At 54.2% G+C, this 18,564-nt stretch overlaps 2 protein-coding genes across 2 annotated transcripts; one reads left to right on the top strand and one right to left on the bottom strand.

Moving 5' to 3' along the window:
• Positions 1–253: 253 nt before the first annotated feature.
• ZNF517 (zinc finger protein 517) lies at positions 254–4,500 on the bottom strand. The gene is made up of 5 exons (XM_028093614.2): positions 4,412–4,500; positions 4,001–4,064; positions 3,178–3,304; positions 2,783–2,896; positions 254–2,005 (listed from the first exon to the last, which is right to left on the bottom strand). Exons 2-5 carry the CDS (start codon positions 4,031–4,033, stop codon positions 786–788), a joined length of 1,494 nt encoding a protein of 497 aa, XP_027949415.1. The 5' UTR covers positions 4,034–4,064; positions 4,412–4,500; the 3' UTR covers positions 254–785.
• Positions 4,501–14,066: 9,566 nt separating this feature from the next.
• On the top strand, positions 14,067–17,051 carry RPL8 (ribosomal protein L8). Its single transcript, XM_028093617.1, has 6 exons — positions 14,067–14,148; positions 14,380–14,523; positions 14,607–14,748; positions 14,961–15,179; positions 16,517–16,632; positions 16,857–17,051. Exons 2-6 carry the CDS (start codon positions 14,386–14,388, stop codon positions 17,013–17,015), a joined length of 774 nt encoding a protein of 257 aa, XP_027949418.1. The 5' UTR covers positions 14,067–14,148; positions 14,380–14,385; the 3' UTR covers positions 17,016–17,051.
• Positions 17,052–18,564: the final 1,513 nt, after the last annotated feature.

Genomic DNA, 18,564 nt, shown 5'->3' with positions numbered 1-18,564 from the left:
CCCGAGACCCTGCCCAGGAGCCTGCAGACCCTGCTCCCAAGTCCCGGTTTTAGCCACCACTACCCTCCAGCCTTGCCCTGGCTTGCTGACAAACCCTTGGTCCACCTGGGAATCCCAAACATCCCCAGGCCAGACGCTGTGTGGATTCTAGTGCCGGCCCCTCTCCATCCCACTAGGTGGCCGGGGCCCCTGCAAACAGGGTCTGATCTTCATCAGTCCTGATAACAAAAGAACAACCAAGAAAACGCCAACATATCTTTCCCTTTTCTTTTTTCTGATCAAAACTCAGTATTTGGAAAACAGGTGAGTGGAAGAAGAAAACAAAACCCACCCACAACCCCCATGTGATTTATTGAAGTCCGTGTGTACATCCAGGCACAGACCGGGATGGTTTAGAAATGCTGCTCTGTTGGCGGACATCCAGGCTTGACAGTCACGGGGAGTCCCCACTCTGGCTCAGCCTTCCTCACTGTCCTTCCCTCAGCCTGCAGGCTGCTTGACCACAGCCCCAGCCCTGTCCCTTCTCCATCCAAGAGAAATGCCCTGCTGCACAGCCAAACGGGGAGGATTGACAGCTTTCTGCCTTGGCGCCTCCCCCAGGTAGGTTCTCTGCCTTTTTATCGTTGTTGTTTAGAGAAGGAGAGAATCTCCTGCAGATTCCACGCCCAGTGCCGAGCCTGACGCAGGACTCGATCTCACGACACTGAGATCATGACTTGAGCCACAATCAAGTCAGACACTCAAACAACAGAGCCACACAGACACCCCGGGTTCTCTTTATCAACTCAACGGGGAGCCCAGTGGGGAAACCGTCTGTCTTTCCCGCCGTCCTGGGCACACTCTGGGCCATGGACTTTCTGGTGCTGGATGAGGGCGGACAGCCGGCTGCAGGCCCTCCCGCAGGCCTGGCACCTGTACGGCCTGTCTCCGCTGTGGAGCCGGTAGTGCTCGTTCAGGGTGTAGCTCCTGCGGAAAGTCTTGCCACACTCCGTGCAGGCAAAGGGCTTCTCCTTGGTGTGGGTCTTCTGGTGCAGCGTGAGGTTGGACTTCCGGCTGAAGGCTTTGCCACATTCCCTGCACTCGAACGGCTTCTCACCCGTATGCAGCCTCTGGTGCAGGAGGAGCAAGGAGTTGTGTTTGAAGGGCTTCTGGCACACGGAGCACTGGTAGAGCCTGTCCCCCGAGGCAGTCTTCTGTGCCGCGCTGAGCAGGGGCTTCTGACAGCCGCTGACTTCTTGGGGGCTCTCCCGGGCATGCAGTCTGTGGTGCTTGAGCAGTGAGGACCCACGGATGAAGCGCTGCCCGCACTGCAGACACGTGTAAGGCCTCTCCCCGCTGTGGATGCGGCAGTGCTCATTGAGGGTGAACCTGCGGCAGAAGGCCTTCCCGCACTCGCCGCACTCGTACGGCTTCTCCCCCGTGTGAAACTTCTGGTGCTGCCAGAGCCGGGAGCTGCGGCCAAAGGCCTTTCCGCACTCGCCGCACTCATAGGGCTTCTCCCGAGTGTGGACTCTGTGGTGCGCTGTCAGCTGAGTGCTCTGCCGGAAGGCCTTCCCACACTCGCTGCACTGGTAGGGCTTCTCCTCCGTGTGGATCAGCTGGTGTCTCAGGAGGATTGAGCTCTGCTTGAAGGCCTTGCCGCACTCGGTGCACTGGTAGGGCTTGGCCCCCGTGTGGATGACCTGGTGCCTGAGCAGCAGTGAGTTGTACTTGAAGGCCTTGCCGCAGGCACACCGGTACGCCCTCTCCCCTACAGCATCCGCAGGGCTCCAGCCTCGCTGTTTCTCCTCCAGGGCCGCGGGGGACGTGCTAAGGTCCCCACCTGGGCTGCCTCTCTTGGGGTTGAGGGGTCGTTTATCTGACCCATCCTCAGGACTGCCATTCCGTTCAGGAAACTTGGGTCTTCCCCCAGGGAGGTGCCCCCAAACTGTGCCCAGTGGTCCTAACTGCTTAGAGGACACTCTCCTCAGACAAGATTCCTTGATCGCAGCCTGCATCCTAGAATCTGGAAGAATGAACAGAAAATGGAAAGATGACCTAGCCTCTACATTCATTAAAGAAACTCTGAGATTTGAAGACAGAATCTTTATGTCACGGTAGGGAGGTTTGGGAACTTCTTGCAAGAATCCGTAAAATCACGATTTGTGAAAGAAAGAGGACCTAAAGAAAGGTTAGTAAGGGCTTAAGCACTGTGGGAAGTTGGCTTGGGAGAGGAGCTCACGAAAGGGGAGGAACGTCACGGGGAGAAGGGAGGGCACAGGCTTGGTCCCAGGGACTGTGAAGGCAGCAGGCTTGATGCAGGAGTGAGACCTGCAGGGTGTGGGGTGCTGCTATTCTTCACTCCCCTCTTCCTCTGAGCACTCACCCACAGTTCACTCACTCAGCAGACACCTCAGGCTCCTGTCCAAGCAGGACCCATGGACTGCAGGCTGCCTCTCCTCCCTTTCTGCGGCCTCTACAGTCCCAAGCTCAGGCCCTGGTTTGTGAGCCATGGGGAGCTGGGAGAACCAAAGTAGCGCAAGGGTCTTCCCTGCTGGGTCCTCCTCACACACCCACTGCCCCCACAGATCTGGCCCGACATCTCAGAGGACTGGGAAGGACATTCATGCACTTGGGTTCCTTGCACGAGTTAGTCCTGGGTGACCTTGGATGACAACCAAGGCGTTTAGCAGGAAATCTGGCCCTCTGTGAGGAGCTAAATGTACAGCCTTCCCACTGCCCAAGCACCAGGGGGCTACAGAAAGTTGTGTGACGGCCAGGCCTTGCTGTGCCTTGCACTTACCTGGGCATAGGCTGGCTGTGGACCCTTGCTCCTCAGTCCCCTGCAGAATCAAAGCCCCTGGCTCCTCCCCTTGCTCCAGGAGAGAGATCAGTGCTGGTTTAGCAACAAGAAAGCCTACAAGCAGGGAGGAGAGCATCACGTGTCAGGGAGCAGAAGGGTGCCCAGCTGTGGGGCTGGAGGCCTCAGGGGACACAAGGTGCTTGGAATGGATTGGGAACCCTACTTTCCCAGGAGTGGGGCAGTGGGGTGGCCACGGAGAGATGGGGGTGACCCCCCAGCTTCCCCACCAAACACGTTGGACTTTGAATCTGGAAAGGAACCAACTCCTCCAAGAGGCCATGGAAGAGGCAGGGTTGCCCTTGAGCCCAGCCCTGGGATGGATGGGGAAGCCTCACCCAGCGAGGCCATGTGCCCGTAGTTCTCCAGCATCACATCCCTGTACAGCGCCCGCTGGTCGGGGGCCAGGCAACTCCATTCTATCCTTGTGAAGTACACGGCCACGTCCTCAAACACAATGGCCTCCTGCAACCACAAACCCTGCTGTCTGGGGCTATCTGGGCAGGAGATGCAGAGACTGTGTCAGGGATATTCAGGGCACCTGTTCAGCTCTGGGAGTCAAGGCCTCTGTCTACGTGGTCACTGGTGTATCCCCAAGGCCTGGCACAGAGGGGACACCTCAACACTCCCCAAGGGAAGTGGAGCAGTCCTATTGCCCCAAAGCCGTGGGAGGTGTGGGGGTCTCAACCTTGGCCTCGTACCTCTCCATAGGCTAACAGGGATCTGGGGAGGGGGGTACCCTTGAGATGTTGGTGGTCGAGCCTCTAAACAGGCGGGGAGTGTTTCTGTCCTCTGCTTCTCTGATCTGAGGAGAGAAGCCAAAGGCTGTGTGCATGAAGAAGGGCTGAACATTCACACCAGGATGGAGGCAGGTGCTGGGGAGGGACAGGGAACCTGACCTTGCTGGCTGACACTGGAAGCTCAAGGGCTGCAGATCCTGGGCAGCCCGCTTCCACCCAAAGCCTCAGGAAGGAGTTGACAGAGCACTGTGAAGTCTCACAGGGAGGGGGCAGACCTTTGGCTTACAGAATCCATCCTGTGACTCACCTGCAGGAATGGGAGCTACATGAGTGGGCCTAGGGACCCCTGGGAAGGTGCTCAGGGCCAAAAAGCTGAGGGCTGGGGATGAAGGCAGCCAAAAGGCCCAAAGAGGGCACTCACCTGGAGTGTGGGCGTCACAAGTGGCCCCGCCATTCCAGGGTCCCCGTCAGGGGCAGAGCAGGCGCTGGGGACAGTGAGTGGTGAGTGGAAGGAGCCCAGGCCCAAGTACCATCCACCCTTGTCCGTCTCCCCGGAAGGACCACCCAGATAGAGAAGAGACAGGAAAGGGTGAGACATGGGGCAAACACACCTGGTCAACCCAGACGATGCCCTCACATCCCAAGAAGCCACACGCTGAGACCTGCTCACCCACACGGCTCCACCCCTCACTCCTGCTTTTCCCAGGGGTGTCTTCTCGGACCAACCTACATAAAATGCCACCCCCACCCCAGAATCCCTTCCCTACCCTCACTCCCTGTTGTATTTTTCTTCATAGCACCTCTGTTATCTGACATAATGCAGTCAACTTACTTGCTTCTTCTCCGCCTTCCCCCATGAGATAAGACCTGCAGTCTGGTTATTCATGCTGTAACCCCAGAGCCTGGGGGAGGGCCTGACACACAGCATGTGCTCAGCAAGGGTCTGTGGAATGAACGACTGGTTCCATGACAGTGGAGGATTCTGCAACCAGTGAGATCACGTTGTGGAACATCAGAAAACGTTCTTGCTGCATTACTATGTGAAACAAGCAGACTATACACAGCACACATCCCAGCACCCTAACCTTAGTTCCTTTCTGGGTGATTCTTATTTTCCTTCTTTCCATTTTTCTGATTTCTCCAAGACTTACTGCTTATTTACAAATGTGTGTTGCAGTTGAAGAAAAGTTATTTAAAAACCAATAAATACAATTCTGTTCAGAGTAGGCCCTGGTCTCCATGTCCCTTCCTCAATGGATACTTGAGCTCTTGTGGTTGGGTAGAGGTCTCTGCAGTACCCTTTTCTGTGGGGCTTGAGCCTCCTAAATAGCTGCCACTTTGTAAAGGAGGCATCAGTTAACAGAATCCTGTAGTTATGATGCTATGTCACAGTTAGCAGGAGAGCCCTTTAAACATGTGAGTATAACAGGCTACACACGACAATCTGAGAGGCTTGGTGGGTCACCTGTGCCTGCACAGCATTAACTGCAAATGCAAAGATCAGCGCCACACCACCACCCACTGGGCTGTCTGTTCAGGGCAGTCTGTGGGCAGGACCTGTGGGGACTATTGCTGCTGCCCCTGCTGACAGAGCTACTGTCCTCCTCACCCCAACGAGGCAACCAGAGCCCCTAGAGAGGATGAGCAGCTCAGGAGAAGACCTGGCCCTCAACTTCACAGTTAGGAGGGGAAGTTACCATGCTGGTCTTTGTTTGCTCATATCTGGGGAATGCATGTCCTCAGGGAAGGGCCCTCTGGTTAGAGGGGAAAAAAAAAAAACAAACCCTAAGTTTGGTCCTAACTTTGGAAAGAGGGAGTAAGTCTTTCATCAGAGAAAAACAGTGCAGAGTTGAAAAAAGTGGGGCAGGGGGGGATATAATAACCAACAGACAGCTTTCCGCTCAGAGTCCTGAGAGAAAATATCAAGGGGAGGGGAGTGCTAACATAGATGGGGGATCAGGGAAGCCTTCCTGGAGGGATTGCACTTAATTGGGGCCTGGAGGACCAGCAGATGCCATTCCCTCCGATTTAGAATAAAACCTCTGTTTCTCAGGGGCCTGGGGCACCGCGCCCCACTCCTCCACCCACCCCCTTGCTTACTACATTGCAGCCAGACTGGTGTTCTCTCTGTTACTCAAACTAGCCAAGGCCATTCCCGTGCACTTTCCTTCGCCTACGAGGGATTAGCAAGGCTTCTCAGCCACCAGGTTTCAGTTCATACGGTAACTTCTGGAAGAGACTTCATCTCCCACAAGCCTATCCTCTTGGCTCATCTTCTTCAGGGTCCTTGCAATGATAAAAACTACTTGCTTACTTGTTTGTTGCCCCTCTTACATGAATGCCTCACTTCTATTACACTACAAGCTCCCTGAAGCCAGGGACGCTGCCCGTCCACGGCGGGATCGCCAGCACGAGCAGAGTCCTCTGGACACGGTAAGTACTCCATGCTGCCTACGGAATGCCTGCGGTCCAATCAACGACGCAATCCCCGGGGAGAGCCCGCGCACTGGGCCATAGCCAGCCAGCACCTGCTGCTCCCGACCGGGCGCGCTCCGGCAACCGCAGGCGTGAGGACGAGGGGGGCGCAACCCGGACAGAAGTGGTCCGCCCGGGCGTCCCACCCCTGCAGCCTCAGCTTTGCGCAGTCACCCAGGCTCCGGGGACGCAAGGCTCGGGACCCGCCTGCACGCCCCCCGCCCCACTCTGGGGGGAACGGGAATCCGGCCCCTCCCTAAGGCCCAGAACCGAAGGAAAAGCGCCGGCTGCGGGTCAGCACCCCCTGCGGTGCTCGGCGCGGCCTCTCTGCGGACCACAGCCTCTGCCAGGCCGGGATCGGAGAACCGCACTCACCTTACTCCGCTCCCCGCCCCACGGCCAGAGCCTACTCATCCCGGGCCTCCAGCCGGGACCGCGTGGGGACCGGCGCCGGGGCGCAGGCAGTCCGCTTCCGGCCCGCCCCCGGAAACGGGCCGCAGCGCCGCTCTAGGAGGCTTGGAGGACCGCGCGCCTCGATGGGCGCCCTCTGGCTTCTGGGGCGGGAGGCAAGTAATGGGGAGGGCTGCTGAGAGTGGGGTGCTACTCTGGAGCGGATCCCGTGGGAACCCCCAGGTCGGAGGGTCGAGCCCGCTGCTGGAGTCAGGGGTCCGGCGAAGGACTCCCAAACCTGAGAACCGACTCATTCACGCGGACCTCGAGAAAGGCCAGAGAAGAAGTCGAACATCATTCCAGGCAACCGGGTTCTGAGGCCAACCCCCTCCCTTTTAACTTTTTATGTTTAAATAATTATAACATGACAGCCAGTTGCAAAGGCAGTATAGGGAGGTCCCGTGTATCCTTCACCCTCTTCCCCACATTTTGAAAAAGCTCCTCCACGACCGTGTCTTTCAAGCTTTTCTGAGACTCACAGTTAGATAAAAATGCCTCACAGGGCGCCCGGGTGGCTCAGTCGTTGAGCGTCTGCCTTCGGCTCGGGTCGTGATCCCAGGGTCCTGGGATCGAGCCCCGCATCGGGCTCCCGGCTCGGCGGGAAGCCTGCTTCTCCCTCTGCTTCTCTCTGTCTCCCTCTCTCTCATAAATAAATAAGTAAAATCTTAAAAATAAATAAAAATGCTTTATAGTGTGACCCGTCACACGCATTAAATCCATGTTTATGGATAAATGCTTACACATAGTAATTTTTAAAAACTTTAACAAAGCTATTTACTCATGATATCTCAAATGTTTTCCTTTGAAAGTGCAGAAGCCAAGACTAACCCTTTTTGAAGAGGGAGGGACGTTAGCACAATAGCGGAAATCTATGAGGCTGCGAAGGAGGCATCATACAAACTACATCATCTGAAAATCGGACATTAAATTTAGATGTGGTTAAATAGTTTAAACAAATATGTTTGGAAACTAAATAGCAACCTACTAAATAGCTCTGGGAGAAAGAGAAAATCATAAAGGGCTCTGTAACAGACCTGGAATTGAAAGAGAATGAAAACACTTTGCAGGATACTTAGAAAAATTAGTATGTATATATTATATATATGTGCTTGCATGTATACATTATATATATGTGTGTGTGTGTGCTTCTGTATATGTTAATATAAGTATACAGGCATACCTTGGAGATATTACAAGTTCGGTTCCAGATCACTGCAATAAAGTGAATATGGCAATAAAACAAATCAAATGAATGTTTTGGTTGCCCAGTGCATATAAAGGTTATGTTTAGAGGGCCCTGGGTAGCGTGGTCGGTTAAGCTTACACTCTTGATTTTGGCTCACGTCATGATCTCAGGGTTCCAAGATCCAGTCCTGTATGGGGCTGCTTAAGATTCTCTCCCTTTCTGAGCACATGGGTGGCTCAGTTGGTTGAGGGTACAACTTTCTCTCTCTTTTTTTAAGATTTTTGTTTATTTGCGAGAGAATGAGAGACAGAGAGCACGAGAAGCAGACTCCCCGCTGAGCAGGGAGCCCGATGCTGGACTCGATCCCGGGACTCCAGGATCATGACCTGAGCCGAAGGCAGTCGCTTAACCAACTGAGCCACCCAGACGCCCCTAGCATACAGCTCTTGATTTTGGCTCAGGTCATGATCTCATGGTCCCGGGTTTGAGCCCCACGTTAGGCTCTGCCCTCAACACAGTCTGCTGGAGATTATCTCCCTCTCCCTCTGCTCCTCACCCTGCTCTTGCTCTCTCTCTCTAAAATAAAGAAAATATTAAAAAAAAATTATCCCCCTCTCCCTTTGCACCCTGCCCCTTCTAGTGCTCTCTCTTTCTCAAAACAAAAAGATCCTTTGGGGAGCTTGGGTGGTGCAGTTGGTTGAGTATCCAACTCTTGGCTTTGGCTCAGAACATGAGCCCTGGGTTGTGGGATCGAGCCCCCTCTGCGTGGAGTGGGCTTGAGACTCTCTCTCCTTTGATCCCCCCCCCCCACATGCACTCTCTCTTTCTCAAAAAAATAATCTTTTTTAAAAAGTTATGTTTATGCGGTACCCTATTAAGTGTGCAATAGCATTATATCTAAAAAAGCAACATACACACTTTATTTTTTTTTAAGATTTATTTATTTATTTATTTGACAGAGAGATACACAGCGAGACAGGGAACACAAGCAGGGGGAGTGGGAGAGGAGGAAGCAGGCTCCCACTGAGCAGGGAGCCCAATGTGGGGCTCGATCCCAGGACCCCGGGATCATGACCTGAGCCGAAGGCAGACGCTTAAGGACTCAGCCACCCAGGTGCCCCAACATACACACTTTAATTTTAAAATATTTTATTGCTGGGACACCAGGGAGGCTTAGTTAGTTGAGTGTCTGCCTTCCACGTGGGTCATGATCCCCTCGCTCTGCCTGCTACTTACCCTGCTTGAGCTCTCTCTCTCTGACAAATAAATAAAATCTTTAAAAAATATCTTATTGCTAAAAAAGGCAAATCATTATCTGAGCTTTCAGCGAGTTCAATTACTGGTCACAGATCACCATAACAAATACAATAATAATGAAAAAGTTTAAAATATTTTAAGAATTGGGACACTTGGGTGGCTCAGTCATTAAGCGTCTGCCTTCGATCCTGGGGGTCATGGGGTCGAGGGCCCCCCCGAATTGGGCTCCCTGCTCAGCGGGGAGCCTGCTTCTCCTTCTCCTGTCAAAGAAATAAATAGATAAATAAATAAAATCTTTAAAAAATTTTTTTTAAGAATTATCAAAATGTAGGGGCGCCTGGGTGGCTCAGTCAGTTAAGCATCTGCCTTCGGCTCAGGTCATGATCTCAGGGTCCTGGGTCTGAGTCCTGCATCGGGCTCCCTGCTCAGCGGGGAGTCTGCTTCTCCCTCTCCCTCCGCCCCTCCCCCTGCTCTTGTGCTCTCACTCTCAAATAAATTTTTAAAAATCTTTAAAAAAAAAGAATTATCAAAATGTGACAGATGCAAATGAGCGAATGCTATTGGAAATAGGGCACCAATAGACTTGCTCAACTCAGGGTTGCCACAAACCTTTAATTTATAAAAAACACAGTATCTGCAAAGCACAATAAAACAAGCTATGCCTGTTTACATACATATATAACCTTCCAGCATATATATTCAGCTACTAAAAGCATGCATGAAGAAGTGATTTATCTTTTTTCACTTAAATTTTGTTACGTTTGTCTCAACATGTATATTTTCCTTCATTTTTTGTTTTGCTTTGTATATTTATATGTAAGAATTTCCTTTTACTCCAACTTTACCCCAGGTATTAGCTGGGCTCCCCTTTTCTGCATAGAGATACAGGCTTGGATACCACCCCTCCCATAGCTTTTGGACATCCCAGGAATTTTTACCGGTTTTCATGCACATTTTTTAAAAAAAAACATCATTTTTAAAAGTAGATACATAGAAAGGAATTACAAATACCTTCAGCATAGTGCACGATGATTTTTCACAAAGTACCCTATGAAACTAGCACCCATTTCAACAAGCTGATTTTGCCTGGAGACCTCAAAGCCTTGTGGGGCTCTCTTCTGGTCACACTCAGATGACCTTTCCTTTTTTTTTTTTTTAAAGATTTTATTTATTTATTTGACAGAGAGAGACACAGCAAGAGAGGGAACACAAGCAGGGGGAGTGGGAGAGGGAGAAGCAGGCTTCCGCCGAGTAGGGAGCCCGATGCAGGGCTTGATCCCAGGACCCTGGGACCATGACCTGAGCCGAAGGCAGATGCTTAACGACTGAGCCACCCAGGCGCCCCCAGATGACCTTTCCTGGTTGGTGCCCAAGTGTAGCCACTCTGACTTCCTTAGCCCTGATGATTTTTGTAGGCGCACTTTATGTCCTTTGTGTATATTCACTGATTTAACTCACAATAACCCTATGAAAGATAGCATTATTGTTCTCATATAAAAGATGACAAATAGTGTTCTGCTAAGGGCAACTGATGCTGGGCATGGGGAGTCAAGTGGAACAAGACAGGAGAGGGTCATGGGCACACATGTTTATACCAAATTATTCTTCTGTGTATGTAGCAAGAAACATTTTCTTTTTAAATAGCCTCCATGCCCAATTTGGGGCTTGAACTCATGACCCTGAGATTCAGAGTTGCATGCTCTACCCTCTGAGCCAGCCAGGCACCGACCCCTCTTTTTTAAAAAACAACTTTAAAAGGAAATAAAGAATTTCTTTTTCTTTCTTTCCCTCCTTTCTTCCTTCCTTCCTTCCTTCCTACCTTCCTTCCTTCCTTCTTCTTTCTTTCTTTCCTTTCTTTCAGAGAGAAAGCATGAGTGGGAGGGGCAGAAGGAGGAGAGAATCTCAAGCCGACTCCATGCTGAGTGCAGAGCCAGATGCACAGCTTGATCTCATGACCCTGAGATCATGACCTGAGCTGAAATCAAGAGTTGAACACTTAACTGACTGAGCCACCCAGGTGCCCTGGAAATAAAGAATTTCAACGAATAAAGTTTGAATCGCTGGGAAGAGGTGACCTTTGATGGTTAGAAAAGGGTGGTGGGCTCACCAGCAGGAGCAAAGGTACCTTGTGGGGAGGGTCCCATCTGATGGTAGAGGCAAGTGGGCCCCTCTTGGAGGCCTGAGAACCCCATGCCCAGTGTGGCTGTCCCTAGAGAGGCCCCCAACATCAGGTGACTCAGATTTATGGAGTCTCTGCTGTGTGCCAAGCTTGCTGGCCTCTCACATTGAGGTTGACATTCAGGCTAGTGAGATGGAGCCAAGCAGAGGTCTCTGGATTTTGAAGGGGGGGCCACCAGCCAGGAACCCCATCTCTGCAAGGACAGATGCACTGACCATGAGGCAGGGCACCTCCAAGAGCCCCAGTACTGGCTGCCCTCCCTTAAGTCCATGCCTGCCATCTCCAGGTAGGCCTTCAGGAGGAGCCCAAGCATACAAGCCCCCTGGAGCAGCACTTCTTGAGGGTTCCCTGGTCCCAGCTTTGGAACTCGGGCTGGCATTGCAGACCATTTCACCGCAGACTGTGGCACTGACTGATGTAGGAAAGATAGGGTTCGAAGCTGAAGACCAAGAAAGAATTCTTGAGACATCTTTGGTGCAAAAAGGTGGGTTTTATCAAAGCACAGGGACAGGATCCGTGGGCAGAAAGAGCTGCACTGGAGGCAGGAGTGGCCCCCTATATACTATCAAGTTGGGAGGGGGTTAGAGATAGCCTAAGTCTCTAAGGAATTTCGGAAGCAAGGTTTCCAGGACCTCGAGGGGGGTAGCTATTGTTGGGAAAAGGTCATTTATTACTGTTTCATAAAACCTCAGTCATGAGACCCTTCAGATGTATATTGGTGGGTCATATGCTTGCGGGGGGGGGGGTGATTGCCAACATGTATCTTGGTGGGTAGAGATAAAGGAAGTTTCCAAAGGCTTTTTTTTTTTTTAAGATTTTATTTATTTATTTGAGAGACAACCAGAGAGGGAGAGCACAAGCAGGGGGAGTAGCAGGAGAGGGAGAAGCAGGCTCCCTGCTGAGCAGGGTGCAGGACATGGGGCTTGATCCCAGGACCCCAAAATCATGACCTGAGCCAAAGGCAGACACTTGACTGAGGCACTCAGGCACCCCTCCAAAGACATTTTTATATGTTCAAGTAGACTTACAAGATCCCGGGGGTCAGGCTAAGATTGCCTTTTGTCTTTAGCAAGGTATTACCATTGAGGCAGCTGAGCTCCTAGAGGACTATCACTCTGCCTGTTTTGAAGACTTGTCAATGGGCTGTAGGTAGTAAGGAAATTTAATGATTTTTCTTCTGCCTTTGTTTCTCACATAACTGACCATCTACCAATGGTAAGGCTCTGAACACTCGTCCTGCAGTGGGCCTGGTTAGTCACCTGGCTGCGTCCAGCTCCAGGAAAGGGAGAGTAGAGGGCCTCTCCCCTACCATATCCCATCGCGGAGACCCATGGGACCTTCTTCTGGACCCTGCAGTCTGAGTGTCCAAGTACTGTCCCCACCTCCATTCCACTCTCTCTCTCTGCCTTTCTGGTCCTCTGCTCCTATCCCAGGCTGACCTCAAAACCCCCAATTCTACCCCAAGGAGGCCCAGGTGCCCCTCAGCCCCCGGCCCTGCCTGGGCTGCGCCTGATCCCCCATCCCTGCCAACCCACCTGTTGCCTCTCTTGGGGCCTCACCAGTCGACGCTGCTCCTCTGTAGGTTCGGCATGTGGCCACGTGGCCCCCCTTCCTCACTGCCTTACCTTCCCACCATGTCATTCTTGCCGCCACCCCTCCAAGGCCCCCCTGACCACCCTGGTGCTAACAAACACCCGACCCCAAAGTCCTGAGTGCAAGCCTCTGTCCCCTGGGACCTCTGCCTTCACTCCCCTCCCACTGTCTCTCCCCTACTGGCCTCACCTGCACACCCACGTCCCTGGTCAAGCTCTACCTTGACCTGCCTGTGGGCAGTTCTTTCAGGGACCCCACCTCCAGGCACCCTCTCCTGAAGGCCCCTCCCACTCCTCCGTGTAACTCCCGGAAGCCCTCACTCAGCGGCTTAAGCCCGCAAACCCAACCCCGCCCTGGCAGACCTGCGCTTTACCTCCAGTTCACACCCCCAGGGCTCTCGTTCCCGTTCTCCGCTCCAACCCCATCCACCCCTCCCCACAGGGTTCTGGGCAGGGTCATCGCGTTCCCTCACCCCAGGGTCACTTATCCAGTCTCCCTTTGCTCACCCCCTTCTTCTCCCCCCTCCCAACCCCCAGTTTTGCTCTATTTCCTGGGCTGGCTTCCCCTCCTCCACCAGCCTGGGAGGGGCCCACCATCCCAACAGAGATTCCCGCACCTCGCCCGTCGCCCAGTCTCTCCACGGCAACCATCTCCACCCCCACAGAGGTCCCATGCCGCGCCCAAGTTCTCCAAGCAACCGGGATGTCCCTGTCTCCCCAACACTCACATCCAGGGACGGCCTCTTTGATCTTTCCGAAAACCCAGCAGGGCACAAAGTCCCAGCGTCCCCGGAGCGGCCGCACTGGCGGTAGTCGGGCATTTGCTGTCGTCCAGACCCCCGTTTTCTGTGAACCGTCACGTTCTCCCAAACGGTCCACCCGTTTCCTTAAAAGGGGGCCCTCACCCTACGAGGAAGCGCCTCACTCTAGAAAGGGGCCCTCGCCCTACCAGAGAGCCCATTATCTGGCAAGGAGTCTCTAGTCATAGAAGGGGGCCTTCACCAGGCCAAGAGGGGAGCCCTGCGACCCCACGCCCGGAGCGAGTCGCTCTGGAAGGTCGCTCTAGCTCTCCGGGCCTCCTCGGCTGCTCAGCGGGCGAGGGTCGCCCGCCGGGAGACTACTGTGAGGTCCCGACTGCCCTCCAACCTCCCTCCCGGGCGCGCCGCCCACACGCTAACCACGCGGCGGGAGAGCGGGTCTCCGGCCAGATATCCGCCAGACGTCCGGACAGCTGGACTCCGCTGGACCCGTCATCCCAACGCGCCTGCGCAGAGGCCCCCGGGCCGCACGGCTCCGGCCGGAAGAGTACGAATCCCGGCGTGCACCGGGCACACGCCGAGCCGGAAGGTCAAGCGGCTCTCGGCCCCGCCCCGGAAGATAAGGCGGCTCTGGCCTGCCGCGTCTCCTCTTCCGGCCGCGCTCGGCAGCAGGTAGGGTGTGTGTGTGGTATGGTGGCCCTGGCGCCATCCGCCGCCATCGGCCGCCCTGGGGCCCGCTAGGGACTCCGGCGGGACTCCGGAGAGAGAGCTGGGGCGCACGGCCAGGGATGGGGGCGCGGTGGGGTCGTGACCTGGAGGGAGGATGCTGGGGAGCTTGGACCCTGACGCCGGGGTGGCGGGGGTGCCTGGGCCGTTTGGGCGCTGACCGTGAGCCACCTCCAGACCGCCATGGGCCGTGTCATCCGTGGGCAGAGAAAGGGCGCCGGCTCGGTATTCCGCGCGCACGTGAAGCACCGCAAGGGCGCCGCGCGTCTGCGCGCCGTGGACTTCGCCGAGCGGCACGGCTACATCAAGGGCATTGTGAAGGTGCGGGGAGCCCCCCTCGCCGGGCGGGTGGGGGTTCGGGGAGCCCCACGGGGACCCGCCGCTCATGCGCCCTCGGCCCGCAGGACATCATCCACGACCCGGGCCGCGGTGCACCCCTCGCCAAGGTCGTCTTCCGGGATCCGTACCGGTTTAAGAAGCGAACGGAGCTGTTCATCGCCGCCGAGGGCATCCACACCGGCCAGTTCGTGTACTGCGGCAAGAAGGGTGAGCTTCGTGTTGGAAGGTCGGGGCGGAGAGGGAACGGGTGCTTGCTTGAGGAGGCCCGTCCAGGCGGAAGTCTCACGTAGTGCGGCCGGTTTGGCTTAACGTACCGGCCGGGGCGCCCAGACCGCTGTAGGAGGCTGCCGGACGCGGAGTGCTGTGCCGGTCTTTCTGCGTAGCCGGGCTTTCCTGACCTGCAGTGCTTCTCCTCGCAGCCCAGCTCAACATAGGCAATGTGCTCCCGGTGGGCACTATGCCCGAGGGCACTATCGTGTGCTGTCTGGAAGAGAAGCCTGGTGACCGGGGCAAGTTGGCCCGAGCTTCCGGAAACTATGCCACTGTCATCTCCCACAACCCAGAGACCAAGAAGACCCGAGTGAAGCTGCCCTCAGGCTCAAAGAAGGTCATTTCTTCAGCCAACAGAGCTGTGGTCGGTGAGTGGCCAGCAGCCGTGGGATGCTCTGGGCGATGCGTTGCTTGTGAAAAATCAACAGCTGGACCCCGGCTAGTATCTGTGAAGTGGGCATCACTAGTTGGGAGTTGAGTGAGTCTGGGACTGGGACTTGTTAGGCAGACTTGTCTGTAGTCAAGCATGATACGGACTTCCACGATTCATACTCCCACATCCACAGGGATTAGTAGTCAGTCTTTTCAGGGATATGTGACCTTAAGCTACCTAGTAAGTGCCTTAAGAAGGATTTGAAACCTGATTTGTTCATTTGGTGTTACGACAACACCTTTGAATTGTGGCAGACCCAAGGAATGTTTGTTCTTTTTTCCTTCCTCTCTCTCCCTCTCTTTCGTTTTTTTTTTTTAAGATTTTATTTATTTATTTGACAAAGACACAGTGAGAGAGGGAACACAAGCAAGGGGGAGTGGGAGAGGGAGAAGCAGGCTTCCCACGGAGCAGGGAGCCTGATGCGGGGCTCCATCCCAGGACCCTGGGATCATGACCTGAGCCAAAGGCAGACGCTTAACGACTGAGCCACCCAGGCGCCCCTCTTTCTTTCATTTTTTAAAAGAGTTGTATTTTTGAGGGGCACCTGGGTGGCCAAGTCTGCCTTTGCCTCAGGTCATGATCCCAAGGTCCTGGGGTCAAGCCCAGCCGCAGACTGCCTGCTCAGTGGGGAGTCTGCTCTCTCCCTCTGCACCCCCGCAATGCTCACTCTCTCAAATCTTAAAAAAAAAAGATTTATTTGAGAAAGTGCATGCATGAGAGGGGTAGAGGGAGAGTATTCAAGTAGACTTCCCGCTAGAACCTATGACCCATGAGGTCACAACCAGAGCCAAGAGCTGGATCCTTAACAGACTGAGCAACCCAGGTGCCCCAGCCAAGGAACGTTCTTGGGTGTATGTTGAAGCAACACTGGTTGAGATGTGTGTGACAGACTGAGTCAGCCTTTTTGTTGGCATTTGGAGGTTAGATTGAGTGACCTGCTTGGTGAGACAGGGTAAATAAAGTGGGGCTTCCCTGGAGAGAACCATAGGTCGAGATAGCCATTGCAGATGGTGTGGGCAAAGGCCTGGCTTGGCTGCCCCAGCAATCTTGAAGAAACTTGATGTCATCTGCTAGACTGTAAAGGCATTTACTGCTTGGTGGTAGTTGGGAAGATGTTAGTGAGATTTTGGACACCATATGATCGTGTGTGAGTAAAGTGAGAGGGTGATCAGTATGGGGGTGGGGCACTGGTAAGGATGCTCTGCCTGATAGGGTCCTGAAGTTCAGGGAAGGTATGGTGCACTTTGCTGAGGTGCCTGATCTTCCCAACAGGTGTGGTGGCTGGAGGTGGCCGCATTGACAAGCCCATTCTGAAGGCTGGCCGTGCCTACCACAAGTATAAGGCAAAGAGGAATTGCTGGCCACGTGTGCGGGGTGTGGCCATGAACGTAAGTAGCCCAGAAGTGGGCAGTTGGGTGTTCAGGGATTGGGGACTGGGAGGCTAGATGGACCAGTCCTTTCCTGGAGTGTCTCCCTTCTATGACAGAAGGTCTGTAGTATAAGGCTCTGGGTTATGGTTTGTTGGCACAGGTCAGTTGATTCTGTTCTTACCCAGGTCCTGAGGTGGGTGGGTCCACGCTCCTATATTAATGCCACCTTGTTCTGTCTGCAGCCTGTGGAGCATCCTTTCGGAGGTGGCAACCACCAGCACATCGGCAAACCTTCTACTATCCGCAGAGATGCCCCTGCTGGCCGCAAAGTGGGTCTTATTGCTGCCCGCCGGACCGGGCGTCTCCGGGGAACCAAGACTGTGCAGGAGAAGGAGAACTAGGGCTGAGGGTCTCAATAAAGTCTGTCCTTTCACTAAGCTGTGCTTGCCCATGGTTTCAGAGGGAAGGATCCTTGCGGGGAGGACTGCCATGGAGCTTTTGGCGTAGGAAGGAGAAAGATGAAGTTGGATGTGCCAGTGAATAGTGAAAGCTCTGGAGAGAAGGGGGGGGTGCTAGGTATCTTCACACCCTAATTCCTGGAACACCTTCCCCTCCCCAGATACCAGCACAGGGAACAGAGGATCTCGTCTCACATCTGCATTAACTTGAGCACTTGGAGGATCTGGGTGAGGGTGTGGGTGCTTCAGGGTGAGAGTGGTGCTCCTGAAGCCACAGGTTGGAGAGCCAGGAAGCTGTTTTGTGGTGGAAGGACCAGGACGGAGTCAAACTAGTTTCTCAACAAATGGGCTTCCTGTTTTTGTCCATGGTACCTTGTCCCAAACTTGGCCTCATCAAAACTAGTAAAACCAGGGCAGATGCTGCTGAGCCAATGAGGCATAGAGATGGTAGTGGAGGTTCATTAGTGCCTCAGGACCAGGACACTTTGCTTCCCAGAGGCCACCCAGATTCCCCTGCCCCAGTGGTTCCCCTCATGAGCCAGTGCGAAAGTAGGGGCTGCAGGCCACTGTGCCAAACTAATCACAGAGACAAGAAGGTTGGGGGACCCGGGATGCCTGAGTGGCTCCGTTGGTTAAGTGGCTGCCTTGGGCTCAGTTCATGATCCCAGCGTACTGGGATCAAGTCCAGCATCGGGCTCCTTGCTATGCAGGGAGTCGGCTTCCTCTGCTTGCCGCTCCCCCTGCTTGTGCTTGCTCTGTCTCTGACAAAAAAAAAGTTGCGGGATAACAGGGTTAAGTGGCTGGCAGAGGTAGAATGCCCCTTGTTCAGACTGCAGGTGGAAAGGCAGTGGACCCAGAGTTCCTGGAGACCCATCTACCTGAGAAGGATTTTCTGTGGCTGCCACGTAGCTCTTTGCTGTCAGGGTCCACACTTGTCTCTAGTATGAACCTTGCCGTTCTGGTTTCCACTTGACCACCCACCACAGCCTAGGTGTGGTGGAGAAAATAGGAGGGGCTGGGCTTGGTTCCCTGGATGAAGATGACCTGCCATTTTTTCACTCTCCTGGATGAAGTGGTCTGGGACCTTGGCCAAGAGGTGGCCATCAGGGAGGGTGTGCTCCAGTAAGTAGGCATCCAAGGAAGCCCAACCCCCTAGAGTGAACCCAGCTCCAGCTGGGGCTGGGTTCAGTGTGCTAAAACAAAGTGACCAGTAAGCGACCTCTTTTCCTGGTCATCACATGGCTTCTCTACCCAACTAAAGGAAAGGGACTGGTACTTTTTTGGCTGCAGTGCCTTTAGCGGCTCACTAGAGCGAGCTTCCCACTGAAAATCAGCCGCTCACCCAGCCTCGGGTCTGTAGCTTCGGGGTTGTGGTTCCAGACTGCCACCTAGTGGTAGCGCACCCGACTTGCGACTGCCTGTCCCATTCTTCAAGGAGGCTGGCTACCGAGACATGAAGTCCTTTCCTAGAGCGGCCCGAGGGTGCCTCCGG

Source organism: Eumetopias jubatus, unplaced genomic scaffold (assembly GCF_037043125.1).
Source record: "Eumetopias jubatus isolate StellerSeaLion01/CBP00866 unplaced genomic scaffold, mEumJub1_p1.0 scaffold_4, whole genome shotgun sequence".
In the NCBI taxonomy this organism is placed as follows: Eukaryota; Metazoa; Chordata; class Mammalia; order Carnivora; family Otariidae; genus Eumetopias; species Eumetopias jubatus.
This window is presented reverse-complemented; position numbering and strand designations above follow the sequence as displayed.

Coding starts and splice junctions, on each gene's coding strand:
- RPL8 (XM_028093617.1), top strand. CDS start 14,386: ATGGGCCGTGTCATCCGTGGGCAGAGAAAGGGCGCCGGCTCGGTATTC. Junction 14,524..14,606: donor ACATCAAGGGCATTGTGAAG/GTGCGGGGAGCC, acceptor CTCGGCCCGCAG/GACATCATCCACGACCCGGG. Junction 15,180..16,516: donor AGCCAACAGAGCTGTGGTCG/GTGAGTGGCCAG, acceptor TCTTCCCAACAG/GTGTGGTGGCTGGAGGTGGC.
- ZNF517 (XM_028093614.2), bottom strand. CDS start 4,033: ATGGCGGGGCCACTTGTGACGCCCACACTCCAG. Junction 2,897..3,177: donor CGGGCACATGGCCTCGCTGG/GTGAGGCTTCCC, acceptor CCCTGCTTGTAG/GCTTTCTTGTTGCTAAACCA. Junction 2,006..2,782: donor CACAGCCAGCCTATGCCCAG/GTAAGTGCAAGG, acceptor TCATTCTTCCAG/ATTCTAGGATGCAGGCTGCG.